This window comes from Acipenser ruthenus, chromosome 29 (genome assembly GCF_902713425.1).
Source record: "Acipenser ruthenus chromosome 29, fAciRut3.2 maternal haplotype, whole genome shotgun sequence".
NCBI classification, from domain to species: Eukaryota; Metazoa; Chordata; class Actinopteri; order Acipenseriformes; family Acipenseridae; genus Acipenser; species Acipenser ruthenus.
In genome coordinates, this window is record NC_081217.1 from 5,498,681 (window position 1) to 5,526,119 (window position 27,439).

The following is a 27,439-nucleotide window of genomic DNA, read 5'->3' on the forward strand; positions in this document are numbered from 1 at the left end:
AGATGCATAGCACATCCAACTATATTTAACACTGGGAGTAGGGTCGGCAAAAGAATATTGTATTTTTCAAAATTCCTTCAGGATAATTTGTGTTTGCCTTGAATGCACCCTTAATCCAAGATTTCCACAAAGGCTGATTCGCACTGGCCGACAGATTATCGTGTATTATTATTATTGCAGTATTACCTTTACATCTGCATATTTTGATTAGGATGCTACAGCAGAGGTACCACGAGAACACTTGCTGATCACTAACGAGCAGGTATTTAGGGAGGAGTTATTTCTATGTGTTTCCGGCTGCCTGAAGGCAGTTCCAAATGGAAAAGCGAATGCTGGTTTGGCTGGAGTAATCTTGATCGGTCGTGTGGGAATATTGAATAGGCGAACAGCAGCATACGTGGTCAGACAGCCGTCAGAGCGGAACAGACGCGGGAGCTGAGAGTGCTGTGTATTAGCAGCTTTCACACTATCCCATCCTTAAAAAACCTTTAACAGCATGGGCGATTTCTAAACAAATACACTGGGAGATACTGTGACCTACAATGGCTGTGGATGGTAAGGACGCAGAGAAATTCCTGCTACTGTATATCCGATTATCGCGTGTTGTTTATTGCGTTCATTGAGGAGCACGATTTTGCTTACCAGGCGTGTTACTGTACCGTTGTATTATTATAGGAGCTGTTGTAGTTTAACGTAAATGAATTTATTTATTTATTTATTTTTCAGACAGCTCGGTCAATCAATAAAAAATATTTTGTTTCCTGTTGATGTTAATGTTTCCAGTTTATTCTGTAGCCGAGATATTTTAGAATCGATGGTGACTTAAGTGTGATACAGGTAATATCATTGCAAAAGTTGCAAGGCAGCAGTTTTCTTAATGCATTTTAAGTTGTTTAAATAAATAATAATAATAAAAAACGCATAAAAACGTAAAATATGACAGTTTTTTTATGCTGCTTTACGGTTTGCTATATATAATCGAAATGTTTCATTTGCATCACTGTTGTGCACTGTGCATTATGCATTGATATAGTTTCAAACGGACATTTTCTTAGAATTCGGCATGAGTGTTGAATATTCACTACAATAATCCAATACAAAAACTCATGGACATTCGTTTTACCCCACTAATTCATTTTCAGTGGGGTACAGTTAACGCCAAATTATGGTAGTCAGCCCATCTGTTGGAATTGTAAATACTGACTTAATGTTCTATCAACACAAATATATTCCAGTAGAGTCTGGATGAGCGGAGTTCTAACCGTCCGTAACAGTTGCAATACCTGTACGATACTGTTCAGTCACCGGCTTTCCTAAGGGGCGCGATATGGTTTTGTCACAAACTTTGATTGATCAAGTCAAATGTTTGTTACAAACTATTAATGGAGGTGTTAAAATACAGGCCTGCACTATAGTCCGTCTCAAAGGAATACCGCAGTTTAGTAGAAAACCGCTGTTTAATGACCTAGGTGCTGAAATGGAAAGGAATAAAGACGTTTAACTTTCACAGGCCAGAATAAATAAATACATACATAAATAAATAAATAACACATATTTTATTAGGTTATATGCAATAAGTGCGAAATGTTTAAACTGACAGTATCATTGCATTAATCAATGTGTTGGTTATGCTGCTGTCCACCCTCCTAAATTCGGAAGATTTTGTTTCAATAATCTATTATCTATTTATATCAATACCTTTCCTGCCAATGAAAATGGGTAACATGTTTTTTAGTACACAGGTAACAATAAACTAATCAAACATATAGCCGAAGTAATAATGGCATACATTTTCGAGGAAACTGAAACGTACAAACTAAAGCTTAATAAACCTCGTGGATTTCTGAAAATAGGAAGTGTTTCACGTCGAGTTAATTGTACAGGAGAACCATGAAAAGTATACGGTAGATCCACACACAGCAGATGTGTTGATGATATCCACTCGCTCTGGATGATTTGCGATAGATCCAGCTGTGCCGGCCGCAGCCTGTGTAGATGTGTGACTGCAATAGCTCCGCGCCTTCTTAACAAAATCATCTTGCACAGCTAATTACAAGCTTCTCTGGTGGCTCAATCATAATTACACATTATTAACAAGATACCTATTTGATCAGACTTCTTCATAGTCTAATAGCTACGATGTTGAAGTTTCCCCCAGTTTTAATCAAATTAGACGTGGGAGTAATGGTATTTTATTGCATCAGTATTATTATTATTATTATTATTATTATTATTATTATTATTATTATTATTATTATTTCTTAGCAGACGCCCTTATCCAGGGCGACTTACAACTGTTACAAGATATCACATTATTTTTACATACAATTACATTAATTTTTTTACACATTATTTTTACATTATTTATTTATTTATTTTTACACATTATTTTTACATACAATTACCCATTTATACAGTTGGGTTTTTACTGGAGCAATCAAGGTAAAGTACCTTGCTCAAGGGTACAGCAGCAGTGTCCCCTACCAGGGATTGAACCCACAAAAGAGTCCAGAGCCCTAACCACTACTCCACACTGCTGCCCCCAACATGGCTGTTTCTAAAATACATTGCACACCATCATTCATTTATTCATTCAAATACAGTAACCTACATGGGCGGTTTTACATTTTTGAAGTAAGGAAAAAAATGTAAACCTTAAAATAAGGAAGAGAACCAATTAAACCGAAGAAAGCAATGAAGGGAGAGAGCTGGTCAATCAAGTCTTCGTTCAGTTTACACATGTCACTTCGAGTGTCACAATATACAATTGTGAATGCATTTGGTTGTGAGTCACTGTTTTACAAATCAACCATAATATACCTGTGCAAGTTTCCCGAAAAAACTGTTTTACCATAGATAATTGAGTAATGTGCTTGCAATTCAATATCACCCAGCCTTTTTGTTTCGTTTGTGTATAATTTAGGATTCTAAGGGCTGTGCCAGTGAACAGCTGCAGCAGGCAGTTGTGTAACACTGTCTTCTTTTAAACCACAAAGACTGAGTTGGGCTTTTAATTTCACACTGACAGCAGGTTGTGTCCAGACACACTGGGTAGCATTCCCATTTGGCTTTGAAATCCGAGACATCCCTGGCAGGATTGCTGTCAAAAAGCCTTGCTTTAGCCTGCTCCATTTTAGTTCCCAGCATTACCACATCCAACTGAATCTTCTTTTTCAAGTTTTCTTTCAAAGAATACAGCTATAGCCAAAAGTTTTGCATCACCTAGCATTTTAGGACTGAGACATATTTAAACACAAAAAAGATTTTGAAATGTCACATTTTTTAAATTTTTGTCAGTTTTTCATTAAGTATATGGAAAACTACAAAGCGGTATGTAATTCAATATGTTAACGTAACATTATTCAGCAGGTTTAATTCGACTTTTGAAGCAAAATTTGTCAATTCTATAGGGTGATGCAAAACTTTTGGCCATAGCTGTACAGTATATCAACCTATTAACCAATGCATGAAGAATGTATAGATTATATGTTTTGTACATGGTGGCACTGTGTGATAACTTGGTCCAAGAAGTTACAGTTACAACAGTGAGGCAGGTGGTGGCACTGTCTGCTTAGTAAAATACCAGTTAAATAAACTGCAATTAATACACTCTTTAGCCACCAGTTAAACTGTCTGCAATGCAAAACACTAATCAGTAACTGTTAAAAGGGACTAGATAGCAATCAAAATATTCAAGGGTTAATGCATATTTATTCCTTCTCACAACTATGCTAACCAAGATTTTAAAATCCTTTTCTTACTTCTTAATTCCTTCCTACTGGGTCTCCTTTTGTCTTCTGTTGTTGCTTTTTCTGCATTTTCTAAATTGAAGTATAAAATACAAACAAATGTTTGAGTCAGTGATACAGATGAAAAATTTGCTGAAATATTTGGTCAAGCCAAATTAAATAACAAAAAGACGTATCCAAAACAAAGGAAGTGCCCAAAGATTATAAGCACAACAAGAGATAATGTTAGTAAAACTAATAAGAGGTCATACAGATTTCTGATTTGAATTCTACTGCCCTAATATATCCATATTCTTTTGTTGGTGGCTTGTGCAGTATACAGTACACTGATTACTATACAGTGTGGTTTCCATTAAGCATTCGCCTATTAGTCTGTGAGGATTAAACACATTGATTGAGGAGAAAATCAATAGCCCATAAATCTGCCGGAGCCTCTAGACACTGTGTTCAGCTCCTATTAAGGAATTAAGGTTGTCTGAAAGGAGCAGAGGGATCATGGGTTTAACCAGTGTAGACTGTCTCTAGTTCAGGTATTAAAAACTTTGATTGTTGAATGTCGTTTTAAAAATGAAATTGTGGCGACTAAGCTGCTGATTTCTGAGGGACCCCTGCAGTCTCTTTATTCCAGTTAGCTAATCCTATTGAACATTTTAGCTGCTCGTCCTTACCATCCCATCACCACATTGTGAAACTCACAAGGCCGTGTCCAATGTTTCTATTTTAATTAGCTTTGCTTGGTGTGGTAAAAGTGCTGAGAGGGTAAAGCTAATTAGTTATAATGTTATATGCAGTGGTTCTGGCTCCTGACCTAACACAAGCTGCTGGTCTACAGTGGTACCTGTTTATTTCTCCTCTTCTGTCACCCATTTTATATGAGCAATAAACTTACATTTTCATTAAAAGGATTGGGACAAAGAGTCTGGCAGTCAAATGTTTATTTTATGTGGCATAAAATGGAGACCATCGTGCATTATCAGATTAGTGCTGCACAAGAATGGCACTCTTAATAAGACTGAGCATCTGTAGACAAATCTGAAACCAGCATTGTCTTAATCAAGCTACCGTCCCAGAATCTAAAAAGGAGAGCAAGCCTGCTAAAATGCATTTCTACACCTGTATCATTTTTACTGTGTCATCAGTTTTTGTGACACAATGGATATGGATTCAAATCTCTATAAATGGTATTGTGCTACCTCATCAGGCAACATATTTAAAGGGCTGCCACAAACTCTTTTTCTTCCTGCAGCATAATAATGTCGAGAGACGAATGGGATTTATTATCAGCAGACTGAAGGGTACACATCAGCAGAAGCAGCATTTTCAATCCAGCATGTCTATAAGCACAGGCAGGAAGCTCCACACCAACTTCAACATGGTGGGTCCTCAAATGAGAAACAGTAAACAGAGCTGACATGAAAAACATAACGCAGTTCTAATTTTATCCCAGTTAACTCTGCCCTCAATCTATAGGTGTACAAATCAGAGCAATTATAACCTGCAGTATGGTCACCAGGAGATTCCATGTAAAAAAAACCCCATCAGATTGTAATATTTTTTGTATCTGCCTCCCGTTTACCAACATGATCAGTTGATATTCCCATCATGTACAGCTAATGTAATAGGCTGTCTGTCCGTAGGGGAACAGGTTTAATTCACATAGTGTTTCATTCTCATTAGACACTTCCCTGATACCCATTCTGTCAGCCGGTTATCAGTATTGTGAATGATGGAGACACTGGGGGAAAAAGTGTCAGATTAAGAGATAAATACACATTAAGAGGAGATCGATACTGATTACAATTTTTTAATGAGGGTGATATAAGAGTTAGGACTGCAGTAGGATGATGCTCAAAACTTCTCTTTGAGACCTCAATGGGGCAGGTCTATACATCTCCTTCAGAGACCCCCAGGACTGCTCTTCAGATCCTGCTCTGCACCAGGGAATTCTCCACAAGACGCTCTTAATCCAGACCTCATCAAGCAGTCCGGCTTAATCTTTATAAGCATTTTGCATCTCGTCCACAACTGATTGTTAATATGTACCATGGCATGCGGTTTAGTTGAGTACAATCAGAGATTGGTCTTGCAAATCTGTATTCAGATAAACAAGACATCCACAACAGAGCATTCTGTAATGCTGACAGCTTTGTGTAAGCAGAGGCCAACCAGTGCAACTCAGAATATCTTACAATCAGTAGACAGGATTCGAACCACTACTTTTATGTCGAATAGTCAAGGTGAAAACAGTCGCCACTTAAAAAAAATAAATATTAATAAATCACATACTTGATCATGTCTGGGGCTTTATATGTGTACATACACTTTGGTATATTGTTTTACTATTCCATCATCAGCCACCTCAAAACCGAAATATTTCTATACTTTATCATTTTCTAATAATATTTGTTTAATTTATACGGAGTGATAAAACATATTCATTGTATTTTAGTGTTAACGTTAGCACAGCTTTTACAGAGCCCTGCTGGTACTGTGTAAGAAAATTCCAGGCTCTCTCTAGAGTCTACAGAGTTACTGAGGTTAGAGTGAGATATATTTGTGGAGAAAGCTGGAATATGGGGCCCAAGGGGAAAGATTTTTATTGCCGTATTCTGTTCCTCTGTCCTAGTAAAAGGATGTCAAACTCAAGTTTAGCAACGGCTGTATCGCATTATTTTTTTCCCATTAAAAAAAAAAGCCTTGATCATTACTTCTCTGTTTCACTTTACATATTGATCTCTTTTCACTGACCGGTAAAAGAAAAGCATCCACTATCAACGTTCACTCTGAGCCAAGCGTGAGATCTGATTGAGTATCTCATGTGTTGTTGACCTGTCCCTCTGCAATCTCTTTGGCTCCTGGGCTTCCTGTTGCTTTCTAAGCGCAGGTGGGGTTTGAAGTTCTCTGATGTGAATTTCAGTGATATGCAGGAAGCAAATTGGGGCCAGACTAAACAGGGAATGAAGAGGCAGACAAAGCAAAATGGCACGGAGCAGATAAAATACCACAGGGGTCTGATTCTGCCCTTAGTCCGTATCTAACACCTCTTTTATAGAACAAGAGGGGAGTGTGCACAGGAGCAGACTGACACTGCAGGGGTGTGGGCGGGGGGATGTTCAGGGTGATATAGATTTTCAGAGTGGGTGAATTGTGCTTTGACTCTGCTTTTTAATACCTGGCTGTTACCTGGGAGCTAAATGCCTTGTTACAAATTTGAAGTTAATTGGCTCAGTTCTCAGACTCGCAGGCTGAAACAAACTAATGGCACAGAATGCAGCAAGCATATCAATTGAATAAGGAAACAGAAAGACTGGTGGTTTGAACGGAAGGCAGGCAGAGAGAGTCTTTGAGGTTTGCTTTGATTAATTTATCTTTTAAAAGTTTACAGTTGAAAGTGCGACTCAATTCCGAATCCCAATAAGGCACCTATAGCCAAGAGATGTCTCTTCTTTAAGGACACTTGCAATACACACAGAGGCAGTCAGTGGCACTGATGTGATGGAAGCAGTCCAGAAGTAACTGATTCAAATAAATAGGAGCTGGAAAATTAGCAGGGCTGACTGGACAGACAAATTGAAGGTCAAAACATAGAGTCATGCTTTGGCACGACAGAGATGAATCTACATCACAGAAAAAACAGACAAAAGAAAAGACAAATCCTATTTAATTTCCGTAGCCACCTGCCTGAGCATCTGGGGCATAGACGGCTTTGAAAGAAGGTCATTCACTGCTATTGGATGGCTGTCAAGTAGATGACCAGCTCAATATAAATCAAACCGGTTTCATTTTCTTATATTCAGACACAAGGTGGATCGGCCCCAGTGTTATGCACGGCCAAAGCTCCTCGTTCTGTTTCTCTTTGTGCTCATGAAGGTGAATGACATTCTGACACAGATCATAAGATAACTGTATTCGCCCAGTGACAAACGGGTCATTGCTTTTCTCCAGTAGCTGGGAAAATCACATTGCATACCGTTTTAATTTTCCCTGCTGCAGGAGAAATTAAATCTCAAGAAGCTGTTATTTCCCCAGGAGTTGTTTAAAGGAAGCCATGTTACATCCAGAGGCTCTGCAAAAAATTAACTTGTATTCCATTATCACTCTTTTTACCTGCCTGAAGGTTCGAAATAATGACAGTGTTGAAGGGATTCGTTTGCAGCTACAGAGACATTATTAAACAGATCTACCCTAGGTATGATTCTGAGTATATCCAGTTTATGCAGATGTACAGAGTGGCTGCCGCCTTCTAATTATTTCCTGTCATGTGCTGTGGCTCCTCAGATAAGGCAGACAGAAGCACAGGGATAGGACAGGCTCTTCTCTAATTACTTTCCTAGGTTCAGAAAATAATCATGCTGAAAATAATGTGTTTTATCACAGTGGCCTTTAACTGAAATAGAGGCACTAATACATGCTGCCACATTGTAGTTTTATATATTGTATCTGTCTTACACACAAGTTAAAGCTGTTTAAAAAAACAAAAAAACTGATTTAGCTTTTTTCCACATGATTTGTATAACCCAGCAATATGAGAAGCATCCAGTCTGCTGGAGATTCTGCTTTCTTTGTCGGATGAATGACAGCCTGACAGCAGACACTGACAGTAATTTCAGGTATTACTAAAGAGAAAGGCTGACTTATTCTTGGAACGGTAATTAAAGAAGTTCAATTAAACAGTAAGCAATGGGTTGAATAGGCCCAGAGGGTATGTCTCAGGATCACTAGACTTACTTGTTTTTCAGAAACAGGAATATCATGACATGTGGAAGAGTACATGTATGTAACTGGTCTCAGCGAGAAGTCCAAATAAACATAAACAATATCAGAAGAGGACAGTACAAGTGCCAGCAAATCCACTTCAGTAGTAACAGCAGTAGTTGTAGTAGTTGTCGTTGTCGTTGTAGTATTAGTAGTATTATTTATTTATTATTATTTAACCAGTAAGGAAATAGAGCAACAAATATTGATATAGTCTTTTAGAATTAAGAAGTAAATACCATTCTGCGCAAGCAGGAAATCATAATTGAATGTAATGGACCGAAAGATTAAGATTGATTCGTGTGATAGGAGGGCCGAATGCCATTTTCTCCCATTTTTTTTATTTTTATTATTTAGACCAGCAAGAGCAGAAAGGATTCTCTCTGGCCTCTCTCTGTGGTTTTTACCCTTGCGTTGGTCGTTTGACAGAAAATCATTTGATAGATTGCCAACCATGACGATAACCTTTTTGGTTAAGGACAAAGAAAATGTCTAATCTATAGAGGAGCCATGTCTGGGTCTCTGCAATTAAACAGGAAATGGTTCTTTTCAATACCTGCTTTGTATAACTAATGTTTTGAACTTTAAAACTGTCTGCCTGTTAGAAATAATGGTTCGAGGTTTGCGATGCTTGATTAGCCACCGGTTGAAATATTTTATTTAGAACGGTTTAGATTCCTCACTCCTGAAGTCACATGCTTTTAATATTTATCTCTCTGGATTAAAAGAGAAGAGTGGCGGTGCACCGGTAGAAATGCATTACTTTGTTGCACCACATCCATCTTGCTGACACGTTTCAGCGTCATTAGCACAGGATCCTTCATACATCTCCACCCCAGCAGCACCAGGGGGATCACCTCACAGAGGAGGGATTGGTTTGCATGGTGCAACAATGGGATCTTTTTAAAATACACTGGTAATAATTCCTTGGTATTAAATATTGTTGGAGTATAGTAAGTCCTGTCATGTAAAAAGTAACAGGTACAGTACCTGTATTTACGGTACATTTAGTCAAACACAAAACAAAAAAGGTTCCAGTAGTTTCTCCAAAATATTTACTCCTATTTGTTTGAAAAGATAAAAAAAAAAAAAATCTTGCAAAATGAGAAACAAACTTGATAGTTCTAAAGAGCCCTTGAAAGATGATTGTATTGGTTTCTAAAAAAAAACCAAAAAACAAATAGGATGCATTAGCAATACTTGTCACTTCCTGTGTGTGCGGTCTTACGTTTCAGCACTCCCCCAGACAGGATGAGCCCTGACATTATCTTTACTCTCTGCACAGAAACAATATACATGAACCTGTGAATTGAAATACTTCATTATACCGTCTTATACATCTTCAACAGCTACCTGCATTTTACACAAGTGACTCTTGCGTGGTGAATAATTGTGGTCGTTGTTGTTGGTATGAATACACGTTCCCCCATATACCAATAACAATTGCCTAATTATTTGCTATTATTCATGTCAAGTCCATTTGAACCATCACATGTATCATTATAGGGATTGTGAGGTATGGAATCGTGGCTTTTTTAATGGTAGCGATCACTGTCTCTTTATCCACTGCCTCAGCACCTTGCAATCTGGTCAGACTGGGAATACTGGGACTGGTCCTTCATTGCTGTTAAGAGTTAGAGTAGATATGGAGAGGGAACAGAAATACACCTGCAAATACCAACGTGCTTGCTTGACTCTCCAGAGACCTATTAACAGGGCTGCTGTTAAGTCTCTTCTGGCATTATAAATAATCCAAACAGGTCCATTTGTTGAGGCTGTGCCTTCACCATAAGGCAGCAGTGTAGGAACAAATGTAGCAGCACAAAGCATTGCAACAAATGGAAGCCCTGTGACAGTCCTCTTCATACCAAATTGCCCATTATCAAATATACTCAAAAAATCAATAGGCTCCATAGCAGTGACACTGCAGCGTTCCGCAGTTAGCAACACTTGGCAGCATTTAGCTGAGTTTAAAATAATCAAGTTGGCGTTTGTTTAGGGTATGTTTGTTTGTTTGGTTGGTTCTGTCTTTTCTTACTAACCTTAACCTACTATCCATCTGAAGCAGGGTGGATTTGCATTGATCACTAGGTTTTTAATCTGTCAGTAAATCCTGGAATTGATCAATTTGCTATGCAGTGGCATGTCTTATTTCCATCACCGATATCAAAAGTATTATATTGTTTCTGGTGGAATTGGGTGTATAGGAAAGTCTGCACAACTGCATCTTCAAGATAAAATGTAATTTTATGCTCCATCGCTGCTGTTACAAATCAGACTTTTCATTCTCCACAGTAAAGGCTGTAAACGTGCAGTTCAGACTGGTGATTTAGAGTCAATAAACTATACAGGAGAGGTGATGGAAACAAATTCATTGTTCAGAATGTTCCAATCTGTGCTACAGAATGAATACCACAATTAGCTATAGAATGACTTGTATTTTATTTTATTTGTTCTTGTAAATGTTATATTATGAATATATTTTGTCAAGGGGATGTATAATCAGTCAGACAGTGAAACAAAGTAACCCCCCCCCCCCCCACCCTCCAAAAAAAAAATCATTCACAGTATAAAAAATGTATGCCAATACCAGAGGATATCGTACTTAAAAAAAAATTAGATAATATTGTCCTAACATGTAGCTACTGCAGGCGAGTAAATTTACTTCTAACTCTGCTTTGGTTTTGTATTTTAATTTACATTTTTGACTGGCTTCACTGACCCTGATTAACACTGACCTTGGACTAACCAATGATACCTTAGGTCAGGTAGTCTGAGATTTGACAGTCCTAGACAGTTGGTTCCGGATGACTAGGCACTGTTTACTGATCTGGACAGATCCCTGTGTTCTCTTTGGACAGTGTTCACTCAGTTAGCCAGTCAACCAAGGAGCTCCCCAGTTCACAAGAGCTGCAGAACATTCCTAATGAAAGAAAAGAAAAATCTAAGCAAGCTGAAGAAGGACAGTAACGAGGTGTAGTGTTTGGTTTGTTTCAGGCACTTAACAGACAGGATGTTAATATATTTTTAAAAAAGGAAATTGAAAACAGAATAGCACTCAGTCCTTGAACTCTATCAGACCTAAATATTTATATTCATTTCAATACCCATGCCAACGTCAGAATGTCTAAAATTAGAATGGCACTCTTTGATTCCAGTTACATACACTTTGATTCCTCCAAGGTTATACAGTACAGATAAGATTATCTGGAAGTCTTGCCAATTAACCAGACCTCTGCCTGGTCCCAATAAACGTGAATATGGGTTTTGCAGACTATAAAGGTTAATAAGTGGCAGCCTAGTGCTTTTAAAGTATATAAAGTGCTTGGAGTTGTTTCAAGTCAGTGCATCCTTTGCTAGTTTCAGGGCTTGGGTCAATATTGCTTGGAAAGCAAAGCATTTTATTTACTAATAGTCTGTTTTTGTTATACGGATGTGATTTAATGTATGTACTTATAGCAACCGTCTTTAATATATACAAAATAATTATGCTTAATTAAGAACGCTTGACTTCCATATTGAACCAACAGAATCATTTAACTATTAAAAGTGCTTAAAGAAAAGCAGCAAAAAGTACACATTGATGATGAGAGAGGAGTTAGAATGGCATCTGGAGCCTCCTCATCAATAATGGTTATATTCAGAGGGGGAGCCGATTATCCCACCCTCAATACACCTGGAATTACACTCAGATACTTTCACACTTTAGTTCCACTGAGATGCAACATTTTCGCGAATGTTCTGTTCCCATTTACAGGGGTAGCAGAATTACAGATTTGCTTGAGAATTAGAAAGGGGATATGGATTTAACCAGGACAGATTAGAATTCCGCCTGGGCTCTGCTCCCCTTGAATGTTTACAAAACAAGATCACGTATGTGTCTCATCAAAAGGATGGTGTCTCCAACAATTCAGTAACCCGGGGCAGACAGAATGCTGGTGCATCTGTTGAGTCATGTCCCAGGAGGAAGAGAGAGAGAGAGAGAGAGAGATTTACTGAGCTGCCAACGCCACTTCAGGCACTGCAGTTTACTGGCCCGATTCTGTTTCATTTGAAGATGTTTCAAGATCAGAATCCAAGTTGTTATGGCTCCAGGCTACATCGGAGTGTGGGAAAGTTTAACACTATCTCCTAAGTGCTTTCTTACTGGATGGACTGAGAACAGAGTCTTCCTGCCAGCATTAATAGGGCAGTCTTTTTTTAATTTGATATGAGTTATATACTGCTTTAAATGATGTTCTAGTTGTGGGACAAGTTAACTGCAGATTTTCTTACAGCAGTACATGTTCCTGTTGTCGGTGATGCTGCGTTAACACCTAATTAGATACTCAGTATTTCTCTGTTCTTGTGTCCCCAGCGGCTGCTAGCTTCAGTTTCTGCAGGAATGTTCTGGAGCACACTGTCTCGGCGGAGGAGCTCAACTACCAGTTGCCCCGGCAGCCAGGGGGCAGCCTTACCTGGCATGATGAGAGAGGGCAAAGGATGGCAGGTGGCAGGACCGTCAAACTGCTGCAGCAGCCAGGGACAGAAACAATACAGGTAGATGTTGTTTACTATCCAGTACTGAAAGAGGCAGTGTCCCATAATCCTTTTCAGCTTTATACTGATTTTATAGTTTTTGTCTGTTTAGTATTCTGTGCACTCCAGTTTTTAGAAAACAGACTCCATTGGCAGTCTAGTTGGTTTACGACTCCCAAGGTACAGTAGCTGCAGCCCACCACCCTTTACAACGCTGTGTACAGATACAGGCATGGTTTTGTATTAAACACCACCAACAGCACAGATGTTTAACTTTAGTCACTGATTAAACTTACGATTGCATTTTCCTCCCATTAAATCATTGAACAAAATAAGCCGATGATAAAATACTGACTTATTGAGAAAAAAAAGAACAAAGCCCTGCTTGTCATGGGGAAATGTGTTGCGTACTTTGTTTTACATTTTTAAAATGTATGAAATTGTTCTTCTGAAGTGAGCACTTACTTGGCTTTTAAAACAAGAAATAAATGGACTTCATTTAGTCCCGATTCTTCCCTTCAAATGACCACTTTGTTCCAGAGGCTTGGGGAACAAGCCTGTAGCCAGAGAGGCTCTCTCTGACTTTGTACTGAACATTCAAAGAGTTGCTTTATACAGACGGGAATTTCTTTACAGTGATTGAGCAGACGGGTTAGATATTGTCTGAAAGTCATGGAAATGTTCAGCTTTAAAGGTTCATCTGTGGGAGTGCTATTTATTCCACTAAAAATACCCTTGCATTGACTGACAGTATATAGGTTTGAAATTACAATTGTAAAAACATACTTAATTCACTGTATGTAAAGCCCATCTTTTCATGTGATGTTTTTAAAACCTGCTTTGCATACCTCCATTATCAAATAAGCCGAAACAATGTTTTTAAAAGTTTTTATTTTTATTTTGTAATAACAGATATAGTTAAAATAGTTTAGTACAGTCTAAAATGCATTATTAAGTATTATGTTTTATAGGTATTATATGACCAATTGAATCTCTCTGCTATTGACATGAATTAAAATGCATATACAGGCCATTGTTACCGAATGACTGGTTTGTTTCTTTATATTTAATAGGTTGTCGTTCAGTTTCTCTGCTTGTCAGAGGTCATAGTTATGGGATTTCTTCCTGGTGGTTATTTCATGTATTAAAGCCAGAACAACATTTGCACTCTGCCTTGCCTTTACAAGATAACAGAACACCATGTCCTTCATTTTTAGTTTTGGATACACAAAGCTAGCTTTCAGAAATAATGATCAAGCCAAAATACATTCAGAATATAACTGCCATATCTATCACAATTATTATTATTATTATTACTATTTATTTCTTAGCAGACACCCTTATCCAGGGCGACTTACAATTGTTACAAGATATCACATTATTTCTTACATACAATTACCCATTTATACAGTTGGGTTTTTACTGGAGCAATCTAGGTAAAGTACCTTGCTCAAGGGTACAGCAGCAGTGTCTCCTACCAGCGATTGAACCCACAACCCCCCGGTCAAGAGCCCAAAGCCCTAACCACTACTCCATACTGCTGACCGAAACAGTAAGTGTGTCTGAATCTAGGCATTTGATACATGAAATATAATGTCATAGAACTGAAGCTAGTGTAGAATTAAAAAGAAAAAAAAAAAAACTCTTTTAAAATGTAGTTTAGACACCCCTTCAGTTACACGGGCATGCAAAATAGGGGAAATATACAGTACATTTAATATAAAAATACGCATTCATGTTTGGAAGAGTACAGCAGGGCTGTGCAAGTCAAATCAAATACATTGACTGGAAGGGTTATACTGTTCTGAAATGTGGGACTTCCACGAGAATGCAGCTTTACAAGCACTGTATGAACAACTCTGTGATTGTGGAGTACTGTTAAGCACAAGGACATGCAAGGGTAATTGAAGGCTGTGTGTTTGTATATGATATTTCCCCAGGAGTTGCGCAATTCAGCTGAAAAGGTCAGAGTAATAAAATGTGTAAATGGAGATGCCATAAACTGATTGGCAGCCAAGTGTAAATGTTCCAGTGCTTACATAAGCGCTCAGTACCACATCCATGCAAAGTTACATTGAGCCTGTTATAAGAGAAATATCGACAAGGCAATCCGTTTTATAACAATTTTAAAGATGCTAAAAGACTCATGTTAAGAAACGAAAGTTCAATCTTGTTCCAGGATGCTGTGTATTTTAAAAGGTGCAGTTAACCCCATTTCTTAACCACAGCATAATCCCACAACAGTACACACTTTGAGTCTAATGCAACTCATTTCTCTGGGGATGATGACTTGGTTCATCTGGAGGCATTACAGTGCATAAGCTTCAATTGAAACGGTGGCTTTTGGAAGAACAGAATCAGAACATAGAGAGGTAGTGCTTGACAATGGAAGCAGGGTACACTATCCGTTGTGTGCTTTTTAAGTACTCCCAGAGAGATTCGTTATCTGGGTTTCCTTGTTTCACATCAGTATGAAAAGATTACACATGGATTCTGAGCTGGTGTTGGAGGAGATAATGCAGATTCACACCATCAGACTATTTCTGGTAAAGTCTCATAGAGGAGAACCTCCCAACCCATGACTGACAGGTTCTGAAAGGTGTTTTACATTTAGCTTGAACTGTATTTCTTCCCTGCTGTGCACTCCAGGCAGTGGGTGTGGACTGTCCCCTGCACTGAATGTGTCTTTATCCAGCCAGGTTTAATCGCCACCTGGCAGGTCTGATGAGAGCCTTAAGTTCCTTTGTAATGTGCACACTTTACAATGCAAAAACAAGACCTAGACTTCAGCTGTCAAAGTCATACTTTAAAATGAATGCCTGTAAATGAGGAATTCTTGTTATAAAGTAATAATATTCAATATTGATTCTCAGTTTAAGAAGTATTTGTTCACCATAAGAAGCAACTGACCAAATCCTTAGCCTAAATAAAAATAAATAAACTGCAGCAAACTCTGACACTACTTTGCATGCAGCTGGCGCTAGTCATGACTGCAAACCCCTGTTTGAATTGCAAAGGCACTGGCCTAGAAAGATTAGTCTTTGATTTGTTTTAGTTTTCTCATTACCTCGGCAGGTTGCTGCTGACCCCTGCGGAAAAACAGGTTTGTTAAAGAAGGAATCAGGATGTGAAGAACCATCCAGCTCATTTTAATTAAGCCCTGACTGAGCCCTCAAAAATAAAATAAAATAAAATAAAATAAAATAATTCTCAAGTCTTCACAGGCATCCTGTGGTTCTGGTTTTAGATTACACCAGACCTTACCAGAAGGGTTAATGGAGTTTTTGCATTTCGGGAGGGGCCAGCAGTGTCCCAGCTTGAGGTCAGAATGACCAATTACTCTGACAATTGCACTTTCAAAGAGGTCCTGTGATTAGGAGCATTCAGACTCCAAAACTGGGCACAGAAAGTTGGTCTGCTCAGCCATGATGATTTAGTCCACTTTAACATGGTTTTACAGTGCATTTCATACCATGTTAGTAGTGGTGTGCAGAAACTCATTACTTAAACTCATTATTCTCTTTGAGAAGTATTTATCGGCTAGTATTAAATAAATCCATTCACTGGCGAGTTGGTGTCAAAACACGTTTTCAATTGAGTACCAATCAATGGCAATTAACTTCTGCATTGAGTGTTTTAAAAGCTGATTGGAAGAATATTCTCCTCTACTGTATAAATGGCTTTCCACTACAAATAACTGTCACAAATATATAATGTGTTTTATAATGGTGTCTGGTAGAGACATCATTCAAAACTGATTTTCATCTTCTTGCCTCTCTCAATGAGTCCAATATGCACACAGGCTTGTGCCAGTTGAGTTGGATACCTGTGCTGAAGCAATGCGCTTCGTGCACATCATAGAGTTTCAAACTGTGTGTGAATTGCCAATCAACCCTCAAATGAGAGAGTGACTGGGTACTTAATTAGCCATAGTGCAAAGCTGGGACATACAGAGACAGAAAGGGAGCTGCTCTAAGCTAGAAAGGCTTGTTGACAAAGGCTCCATTTGTGTTTCAAACCCATAGCTGCATATTATAATTTGCTTTCTTTTGTGGTTTAAAATATTTTCTTTGATTTAAAAAAAAATTACTTTGACTTCTACAGACACCTTATAAAAGTTGGATAGTTAAAAGATAAAGCACGCTGTAAAAATTGTATGCAAAGTTAGTTTTTTTCGAGGTGCTAAAGGCGCAAGATGTTAATGAAGAAGTCTAAAAAATGCCATGCACTCACCACACACGAGCAATCATGCGTTCATGTTTTATTTACAGAACTTCATTTTGCTTGAAGATTCGAAACAAGAGCTGAATACAAAAAAGGGAAAATTCGAGGCCAAAGCAAATGCGTTGAGGCCACAGGCCTTCATCAGCATTTATTAAAATTAACACACATTATTAAATTAATAGTCATGTAAATAGATCTAACAGTAACATCAATAAAATCACCACATTAAGTAATTTAGGATAACATATCGCTACAAATAATTATGTATTCATAATGTGTTAACCATTTCATTGACATTATTAAATATATCAGTGTAAAAAATGAATTTCCAATTGCCCATTTTTTTTAAAAATCATGCCGTTTGCTTTCACCTGGAATTTTATTCAGCTCTTGAATCTTCTAGCGAAATTAATTTTTGTCAGTAAAACATGAAAGCAGGATTGCTAGCGTTTGGTGAGTGCTTGCCATTCTTCTACTCCCTTATAAAAGTTGACCATGGTAAATGTGCATGTCATTTTGCTTTTACCGTCTCTGTTCTTTACCATGGTGGACCCTGCCATGCTTATGTGCTGCAATTCTTAGATATCTGGATTAACCACAGGGAAAATACAAACAATAAAAGATAAAAAGGAACAATAACTTGCCAGTTATTAATTACTTCTGTTGTTTCCTTTAGAAGCTAATAGGCCAGCCTGGTGTACCCGCCAACAACACCTTCAGAGCGCTGGAGGGATTAAAAAAAAACGATGCGGACTGGCTAATCCTGAATGAGCTCCTCTGTGACCCTGAGTAAAGAGCCCGACTCACCCCTCAAGTCCTGCAGGCTTTTCATCAAGGTCATTGCTGAGAGCTGTACAAGCCCTGCTTTGCATTCGGCTCTCGCTGCAGGAAACAGAACTAGGAGGCTGGGACCTGAGCAGCAGGGCTTTTTAAATAGGTGCTAAACAACACTGACAGACAAGGCTTCTGACATGACAGCTCTTAAGTGTTAAAGACTGGACTCTGGAACCATGCAGAGACTAGGCCGTGATTACCCTGACCAATATGAAAAAGCACTGCATCATTAGGTAAACTAGTGTGTCTGCAATCCTACAGACTAGTTATTATCATTATTAGCTGTGTGCTGATACTTGCACCCTTGCTTGCAAAGGTAGGTATTTATCAGAAGGTATTAAATAAACCCCATTCATTAATGCGTTGATTTTAAAATAAGAAAATATGTCCTTCCCTCACCTTTACAATTGAGTACCCATCAATGGCAATTAAGTTCCGCATTGACTGTTTTAAAAGCCGAGTGGAAGAATATTTTCCTCACATCCAGGGCGTTGACATTGTCCTATTAAAAAAAAAAAAACTACTGTGTAGTGTATGATTTATTATTGAAAATCACAACATCTTTTATTATTGATATAAAGACTGTGAAGGATTTTTTGTTTGTTTGTTTGTTTGTTTATAAGGGGCTACCAAACTGCCCCAAATGTTGCTTAATTCAAAAACTACTCAAGATGTTTAAAATATGTTATCATCCATAACTTCAAAACTGTCAGAATTCTAAGGAAAGACAGTACGAAATTGGGTGAAGTAGACAAAAGTCAATGTACTGACTGAAAAATGACAGGTCTGCCTGGGTCAAAGGGGATCGTTTCCTTGACTCGCCAGGTAAGAGTCATTATAAGCAGTTTCTGAGCCTATCTACACTACCATTAGACTGTACACACATATACAGAAATAAGGCCACATACAACTTATAAAAACAGTGAATATACACTCCTGCTGCTTGCACTAAACCTTGTAACTAGAAACACTGTCACGGCTGTTCTTCACAATCTGTATATTGTGACTTGAATGACACTTAGCTGTTACTGCATCCTCTCCTACCGCTATTTCACTATACAGAGTACAGCACAGCCCATGTAGTCCTGGGAGCAGAATTATTGCAAATTGTAAACCGATTATATAACAAGGTCCTTTGACCCTAAACCAGTTGACTAAAAAACCTTCTCTGTAACTTCAAACCCTAAATAATTACATATGAATAAACCCTAAAGAAACATTGCTGCCCACAGAAAAAAAAGCAGATGGCCTATTAATGTGCAATGTAGCTTCCTTACAAAGAACATGTGCCCACTCCGTTCACTGCTTCCCAGCTTTAGTTTGTCACTCTCAAGAAACAGATTGTTTCAAGAGAAATGCCTATTTCAGAGGAGTTCATTTTAGAGTAGGCTTCTTGTGTTGCCTATTGTTTAATCAACCTACTTTTAAAACATCCCTAACTCGACACACACTGACAGCTTAAATGGATCTTGAGTTCATAAAAGAAATCCTTCTGGATATATGGAGTTCATTTTGAGTTCAGAAAGACACGGTATATTGCATTCTGGGTACTGTAGTTCATATGGAATCGCATTTGAACTGTCAACGCTAGATATACAGTGTTACCCAAACTGCTTGACCGGTTTTTCAGAGGCAGATCTGTGTAAACAGCTGTGAACTTTATTGAACTCCCAGCCCTATCGCAATTGTTTGGAATGGCTTTATTGTTCTATTGTTAGTTATTGAGTATGGTGTATTCTCTCTTTGTATTAGTGCTTGCACTATTATGACGTACCTGTGCTGCAGACACAAAGTGAATAAATAAACTGCCAGCCCTATCGCTTTGTGAGGCAGTGGTATAAACTCACTCTATTCAGAGCAGCACAAGTCTATCGCTGTATCATAACCCCCAACCCCCCCCAATCCAACCATGCTGTTGCTAATTGCTAATTAAATCTCATTGAGGATGCTGACAAGCTCCATTAATCAGGAATCCATTAGTGTTGAGAAACTCCCCCTTTCTTTGACATTTTCTTTCTTTCCAGGCGATAGTGTTGAAGTCAGGTGATTTGTTATTATTAGTGTCAAAATGTAATCATAATCCTGTCACGTTTTAAAATGAAGGTTCCTCGCGCTCGGTAAATTAATGTTAGCATTGAGGCTTTCATATTTAGTAAGCGCAGAAAGAATCAGGTGAGAGTGCTTTGCTTCACCTGGATTCAATATGAAGTCAATAGAAAATCAGATTCCTTACCTCGGGGTCTTAAATGTCAATTCAGTGGTACTGCACTGGCTTTGGAAGGGACATGGTAGACACTGGTGGTTGCCATTGAAAGAATGCTACCACAGTGTTAATATTATCATATGCTGGCATACCGATATTATCACAATGATAATAACTCACAATACACGCTGGTAATCCATTGCAGTACCATATACTTTTTTGATACTGTATAGCATATTCATTAGTAGACACTGTAAATACAACATCTCTTTGTGCAATGCTTAGCCTGTTTTTCCTTGGATCATCAGGCAAACACTTGTTGGACACAGAAAAGCCAGAACTATCTTGCATTTCAGCTTGGGTTCCAGGTTTAGGACAACATTCATTTCAGTGAGGAGAAGCAACAGAGCAAAAACCCGTCTGTCCTTGAACTGAAAGAGCACTATTTGGGAATTAAAATCCTGGAAGCAAATTCAATATGAGCAGCCTATTTAAAGAGCAGTAGCTACATGTTTAGTGGCAGGTGTCTCTGAAGGTCTCAGGAGGGGATAGGTAATGGAACCTGTGTTCAGTGGGAGAAGACAGAGCACAGCACCTTACGATGGAGTACCTACAATATGAAACAGCGCTCAGTTACACTGTGAGAAGATGTACAAAGAATTACCGACTGACTTCAGAAAAACTACACTGAGCTCAAACTTGTATTCCATTATTTAATGACATGATCAGGAAAATCGATGTTAAATACGGTGTTCCATCCTCATAATCTCTTTGTGTGCTAAGTGCATATATTACTGGATTCCAATCAGCTTTTAAAACCCTCAATGCAGAAGCTAATTGCCATTGATTGGTACTCAGTTGTACAGGCGAGGGAAGGACAGCTTTTCTTGGTTTGAAATCAACACATTAATGAACAGATTTATTTAATACCTGCTGATAAATCTTTCTTAAAGGCAATTCCAAATAGGATTACAAGTATTAGCGCTACAGTGTAATTTGTATGACACTGCATTGAAAGTGTGAGTCATGGGGAATGCAGTGCTAAAATTCCACCTAAAGTACTCTACTTGGGGTTGGGAACTCTGCAAAATGCTGTGCATAGGTCCATAGCATATACAGTACGAACAACAAGAGCCCACAACGAATACCGTCTGCGTGGATGTCTTTTGGTGATATTTCAATGTCAGTGTGACTGGTTAAGTAGCTGGAGATGGTGACTCTTTGCCAGAACAATCCCTCGAGTGAGGTGTTCTCTGAGCTGTTTTCACCTTCCTCACTGAGCTGAAAGTCGTGCTTTTAAGAGAATGGTTTGAAGATAGTAAATGTGAGTGCCTGTGAGTCACTGCTGGTGTTTTTTCTGTTTAGCATTACGAAACACAAAGCAATACAATGGCAAGAGGTCTGCAGTGAATCAGCAATGTATTTTCTTTCGGATGACCGTATTGAATTTCTTTCCTGTTTGATATCGTATTACAGTACCTGTGCTCTCTATGTTGATTCTGCTTAGGTTATTATCCGGGCTTAATGGCTAATCCAGCAAAGTGTCCTTTTTCAGCCTCAGGGTCTGCTTCTAAACACCTAGGATACTTGGGAAATTGGCCACTAGGGGTGTGCAGCTGTAATTTCTGTCCCCTCTGAAACTGTGACTGTGCAGAGATTTTGCATTTACTTACTCGCAGTCGCCACAGTGGTAAAAGGGGCAGAAAATACAGTTTTACACCCCCTAGTGGACATTCCTAAAACCACTACATTTGAGAAATTCAGCTCTGTTTTAACCTGTGGTTGAAAAACCACATTAGTTGATAAGCTTAGTAAATGATAGAAGAAGAATCAACAATGAAGAGTTCTACAAAACACACATAACAGAGTGTTGAACAGTTAAGAAATCAAATATTCAGAAAATGTAGATGAGATGATATACCCTTCAAAACCACTTTGCTACAATAAGCGACATTGGCCACATATTAAAGCTGGAATATTTTATAATCCTTATTTGGGTTTGTTAAAATGCTACAGGAAAACAAAATCTATAGAGCTGATATTTTCCATATATGAGACACTCCACCTCTGTAACACGACTCTCGTTTCATCTTGTTTCAGATCAGATCGGGTCAGGCGTTCAGTGTCTACCACACGAGCCCCACGCTGACCAGTCTATCCAAACCAGTCGTCCTCTGGACACAGCAGGACGTCTGCAAATGGCTGAAGAAGCACTGTCCACACAACTACTTGACCTACGTAGAGGCCTTCTCACACCACGCTATTACAGGTAGGCAATGAACACATCACAGCACAGTCTAAGAACACGTCACTGAGAGTATCAGAATCTGTCCGTCCATTTGTCTTTACACACCTACATACTGTATGTCACACTGACATTTTAATTACACATAGAGAAATGCTTTTACGATTGTGTTAAAACTTCATTACAGCATTCTTTAGTCACGGAGTGTTGCAGAATTTGGAGATTTATGGAGGAAACTGTCCTGCTGTCCATTCTATATACAGTGGGCAAGGTACTAACCGTTAGTCTTGTAATATGATGATAACTCTAATACCTACATGAATAATGAGTCTGAATATAGCCTTGACTTATATTATTAGCTGTTTAAAGAAAACCCTGGAAATAATCCTACTGCTTTTATTATTTCATGCACTTTCTCCACATTTCTGCACTGTTGTGCAGCCTGTGGAAAGAACTTGCTGTCAAGCGATGTTTGTTTCCATTAATATGCAGGGCACCGTGATGTCAAGTGAAGGGACAGGTTGGCAAACAAAAAAGTGTCTATAAACTGAAAGAAGGGCTGTCATAAGTGCAAATTCTCTGCATTGGCTGAAAGCATTTTAAAAAACTAATCTTGAAGATGCTATTACTCAGCTGTCAAAACATACCAGTTCTATTCATACCAATGTCATATTAAATATTTGAATTTAGAGGAGAGAAAAAGGCTTCTGTCCCGATAAATTGCAATGGTGTACAGATAACAGATTTGGGTTCATTGCATAAGCTTTTTTTTTTTTTTTTTTTTAAACGTGTTTACTGTGTTAAGAATTAGGATAGTAAAAAGATAGCGAGATGCATTCAGATTATAAATACACAGCACATTGAGTTTTTAGCCAGCATAGGCTTCTGTCTGTTTCCAGTGCTCTGGTGGATATAAAATTAGATATCTCCCCTTAAGATACTGGCCTGAATTACAGGTGAATTTTGAATGTGCTGTTTTTGAATTTTTTTTCTATATATATATAATGCCATACCAGTATTCTGATATGAAAAGTGTTATTTTCTTCAGCGAAAATGCAGTAAACCTGTATTCCAGATTTTAAAAGGTCCATGGAATTCAGTTTTATTCAGTAGTGTAAGAAAATCAGCATTGTGATGTAGCTTTAGAAGGTACCGCTCATGTCTTGCCTTCACTACTCATGCTGAGACCCGTGTGTAGTGACTGACTGCCCCTTTTGTCATGATGGAGGGTGTGCAGTGAGTCCGGGGAGCTGTTCTGTTAAGTGCAGGGACTTTGAATTCTGAGCAGCAAGCTCCACCCGAGTCTTTTTGAAGCTGTGATTTAAACGTGGTGCAAACGTAAAACAGCCAGAGCCAGATCATCGCCACTCAATGTCAACTGCAGGCAACGTTTATGCAGAAAGAACACATCTCACGCTGTCTTCAAGCACCTTTATTAAACAGCTGAGTGAAAGAAATGCCAGCCAATGCTTTACAGCGTTCTTAAATGTTATGAGCGTTCTTACCAGGTATTGTCGACCCTCCCCCCTCTTTATTGTGCTGAGAATCTTTTAGTTCTACACTTAAATGAAATTCAGGAGCTGCAAACATTTTAAATATAAGACAAGCTAACTGGATCCCATGATCTGATTGCAGCAGGAACACTGGAGTCTCTTTGAACTACAACACTTAGCGAAATATCGACATATTCCCACTTGAACATACAAACAAAGAAACAAAGGATCTTCAACAATTGAAAGCAGTTTCCAGTGACAATATTGCTGGTGGTAATAATAGCAATATGGATTTTAAAACCCTGGCCTCTGTACTCCAAGTTTCATGAATATTAATGATGGAAGAAACTTAGAAACTGATATGTAAATACATTGGTTTAATAGTGTTCAGAACTGGCTCCATCAATGGAGAATGCATTAGAAAGTGGTATAAAAGCCTGCACACTACTGCTGGGAGTTAATGTTGGAGCAAAGTGCCGGTGCTTGCAATGAAAGACATATTTGAAAATCTGTTGATGTGAAATAAAGAAGCATCACAGGAGGTAGGTAAGTGAGAAACAATAAAGGCGAGAATCTGGAGAAAACAAAAGTCTGACTCTTCACGGGAAGCACAGGAGTCGAGAGGCTCGATTTTCAAAGCTTTGTTTCTGAAAAAAAAAAAATCAACATATCTGGAGACAGCATTGGCTGTATTTAGTTCACGGCACATCATGGTCTAAAAATAGACTTCATGATTTATTGAAGCAGAAAAAATAGGGTTGTCACATTCATAATGCTGCATTTATAAAATTGGCAGTTCCAAGAGTTTCATCTGCTTTCGGCAGACACTCATTTGAAATGGCTGCAGCAGATCTTTTTTTAGTCATAAAATGGATCTGTTCCTGATGGAATTGTTTTATTTGACTTATTTTGGTGTTGTGTTTTAATGTATGTACTGTAGTATTCTGTTACATCAGTATTGTTTTATGTTGCTGTTCCTGCGGTTTGTGCTTTCTTTGTCAGGTCACCATTGTAAATGAGAACTTTTAAATAAAGGAAGTGATTAACTGACTGATTGGTTGGTTGGTTGGTTGACTGAAGAGAAGCAGGTTGGATGGGAACAAACTGCCAAAATGGGTTTTTGAAATCTTTCTCACAGGGGAATTTTAGCCCAACTGTGGGCTTTTAAATATTGAATATGACAATGACATTTTTTTTTCCAGACAAAAATACAAAATCAAATCATGAAAGGATGATTCATCCTATGACTTTGAAGGATCAATACGTTTGCGTGAACTTATCCTCAAGAGGTTTCGGTGCTGTGGGAGAGATCTGAGCCTCGACACTTTCCATTGAGGTGTTTTGAGTTGTGCCATTAAGACAGAGCTTCTTGTCCTTCTCAATGGCAGCAGTGAACAGAACCTATGGGTTGATTCTTTACATTGAGATTTCCCAGTAGGAATGGTCGTTGGCCAGATTTGAATCAAATACTATGAGACGAGCTGAGTATGAGCCGGGTCAGGTTGTATTAGCCTCTGACTGAGAAAGAAGGAAGCATGAACAATTATTGTAATAGCAAGTGCAATGGAAATCGTGGCTGCATTTCACAAGGTGCATTGAACAGCTGTGTAATAGCTTTGCTTTTTAAGCTGCATAAGCCAAGGTCACTTAATATTTAGATATTTAATCACTTTATTTAATTAACCTTACTTTGTAAGACAGCATTTGGATGCTAAGTATACTACCGCAGAGTACTTTAAAAAATAACTTTAATAAGTAAATCCTACAATTCTAGGGTATGCACAACTTTTGGCCACAGCTGTAAGACAATCAGTGGAAATGATTGGTTTCTCCCGCAGGCAGCCAGTGTGTTTAGCTATAAGGAGAGGTGAGATACAGGAATGAATGAAAGACGAGTGCTGTGATTGATATCTGTAATTACAATATAGACCTCAGAGTGCTCATGCATCCTAAAGATAAATCCTTCTGTTCCCCCTGTGTTTCAAGGACAAGGGTCTGCATGAGCAGTTAAAACAAAGAACTGTCAGAGTGAAATGCTTATTCTTTTTTTTCTTCCTGTTTAATGTTTTACACTTCAGCAGCAGCGATTTAATTTGATTTGATTGTCATGCTGCTTAAGTTGCGTGGTAATGGAATGGTAATACTCCTAGCTTTTCAGATTGAATTCTAATTGCCTTTAGTTATAAATTGCAGCTACAATTAACAGATAAACTGCTTGCTGTCATAGAAATGTGCACAGTCTTATTGCAATTGTTTTCCCCATGCTTATGTTATGCCTTTATAGTGCTTGGCTCTATTGTGACTTTTACTGTATTGCTATGCTATTAAAAAAAAGGTTCCCTATTCAGTGGCACACTGGTATTGCTATGATACCGCACTGTAATTGTTTCATGCCATTGTGAATCCTGGTACTGTATGTATGTAATGGTACCGTCATACCACTGTACTGTAGCTACCCTTTGTGGAAGGGAGTGGGCAGCTCCCCTGGTTTGGAGCCCCTGCTCACCCTGCTTGTGGTGTCGTTTCCAGGGCGAGCCCTCCTGAGACTGAACGGGGAGAAGCTGGAGCGCATGGGCATTGTTCAGGAGACTCTGCGGCAGGAGGTCCTACAGCAGGTGCTGCAGCTCCAGGTGCGAGAGGAGGTGCGGAACCTGCAGCTCCTCAGTCAAGGTAAGAGGGGCCAGGGGTTTCCCTAACAGTGAACGTCCCAGACTGACAGTATCAACGAAGCATAACATCCACGTCAAGTCCAAGCATCCTTGTTTATTTCTCAGGGCAAACGCAGCACAACTCTAAACAACTTATAATACAATAGATTTTTTTTTTACATTCACTTATAATAGGGATATCCGTCTCCCCTGACCAAATACTGTAACCATTAAATTGTGTGATCTGGAAAGTACATTTTTAAGTATTACTTTTGTCGCTCCCCAATACAGTATGTAGTATGCAAAGGACCAGTGAATCTGTGCTGCACTATAACACATCAAATAGTTACTGTACTGTAAACTAGGATAATAGTATGCGTAATAGGTGGAGATCACCTGATGCTTCCAGACAAACGTTGTAATTGTAATTCCTATCATTGCAAAGCATTTCTGACAAGTCCAACATGATTTTGAGCATGGTATACTAGAGGGAATGCAGAACTACGGAGAGACAGAATGGCAAGGTCAAGGCCCATACAACTAGAGCAGTGTGTGTAGAGTAATGCAAGAGAGGTTATTTAACCACAGGTTATCTCCAGAAAATGATTCAAATAAATCCTCCCAGTAAAACACATGACTGCTGTTAACACTGTACCCTTGATAACAGTTGCAATATGCTTGTCAGCGAGAATAATCTCTTTAATTACAATAGAAGAGGCTTAGCTCCACTCTACCCATTGTAATATTACTAGAATAATTGTAGCACTCAA

The 27,439-nt window shown here is 38.5% G+C and overlaps 1 protein-coding gene across 1 annotated transcript in view; it reads left to right on the plus strand.

Moving 5' to 3' along the window:
- The first annotated feature begins 330 nt into the window (after positions 1-330).
- LOC117432279 (sterile alpha motif domain-containing protein 10-like) overlaps positions 331-27,439 on the plus strand; it is a 33,962-nt gene continuing 6,853 nt past the window's right edge. The window contains exons 1-4 of the mRNA XM_059003858.1: positions 331-555; positions 12,862-13,043; positions 22,384-22,552; positions 26,551-26,691. Of these exons, the coding sequence (XP_058859841.1) occupies positions 543-555; positions 12,862-13,043; positions 22,384-22,552; positions 26,551-26,691 (505 nt within the window). The 5' untranslated portion in view covers positions 331-542. The remainder of the gene's footprint in view (positions 556-12,861; positions 13,044-22,383; positions 22,553-26,550; positions 26,692-27,439) is intronic.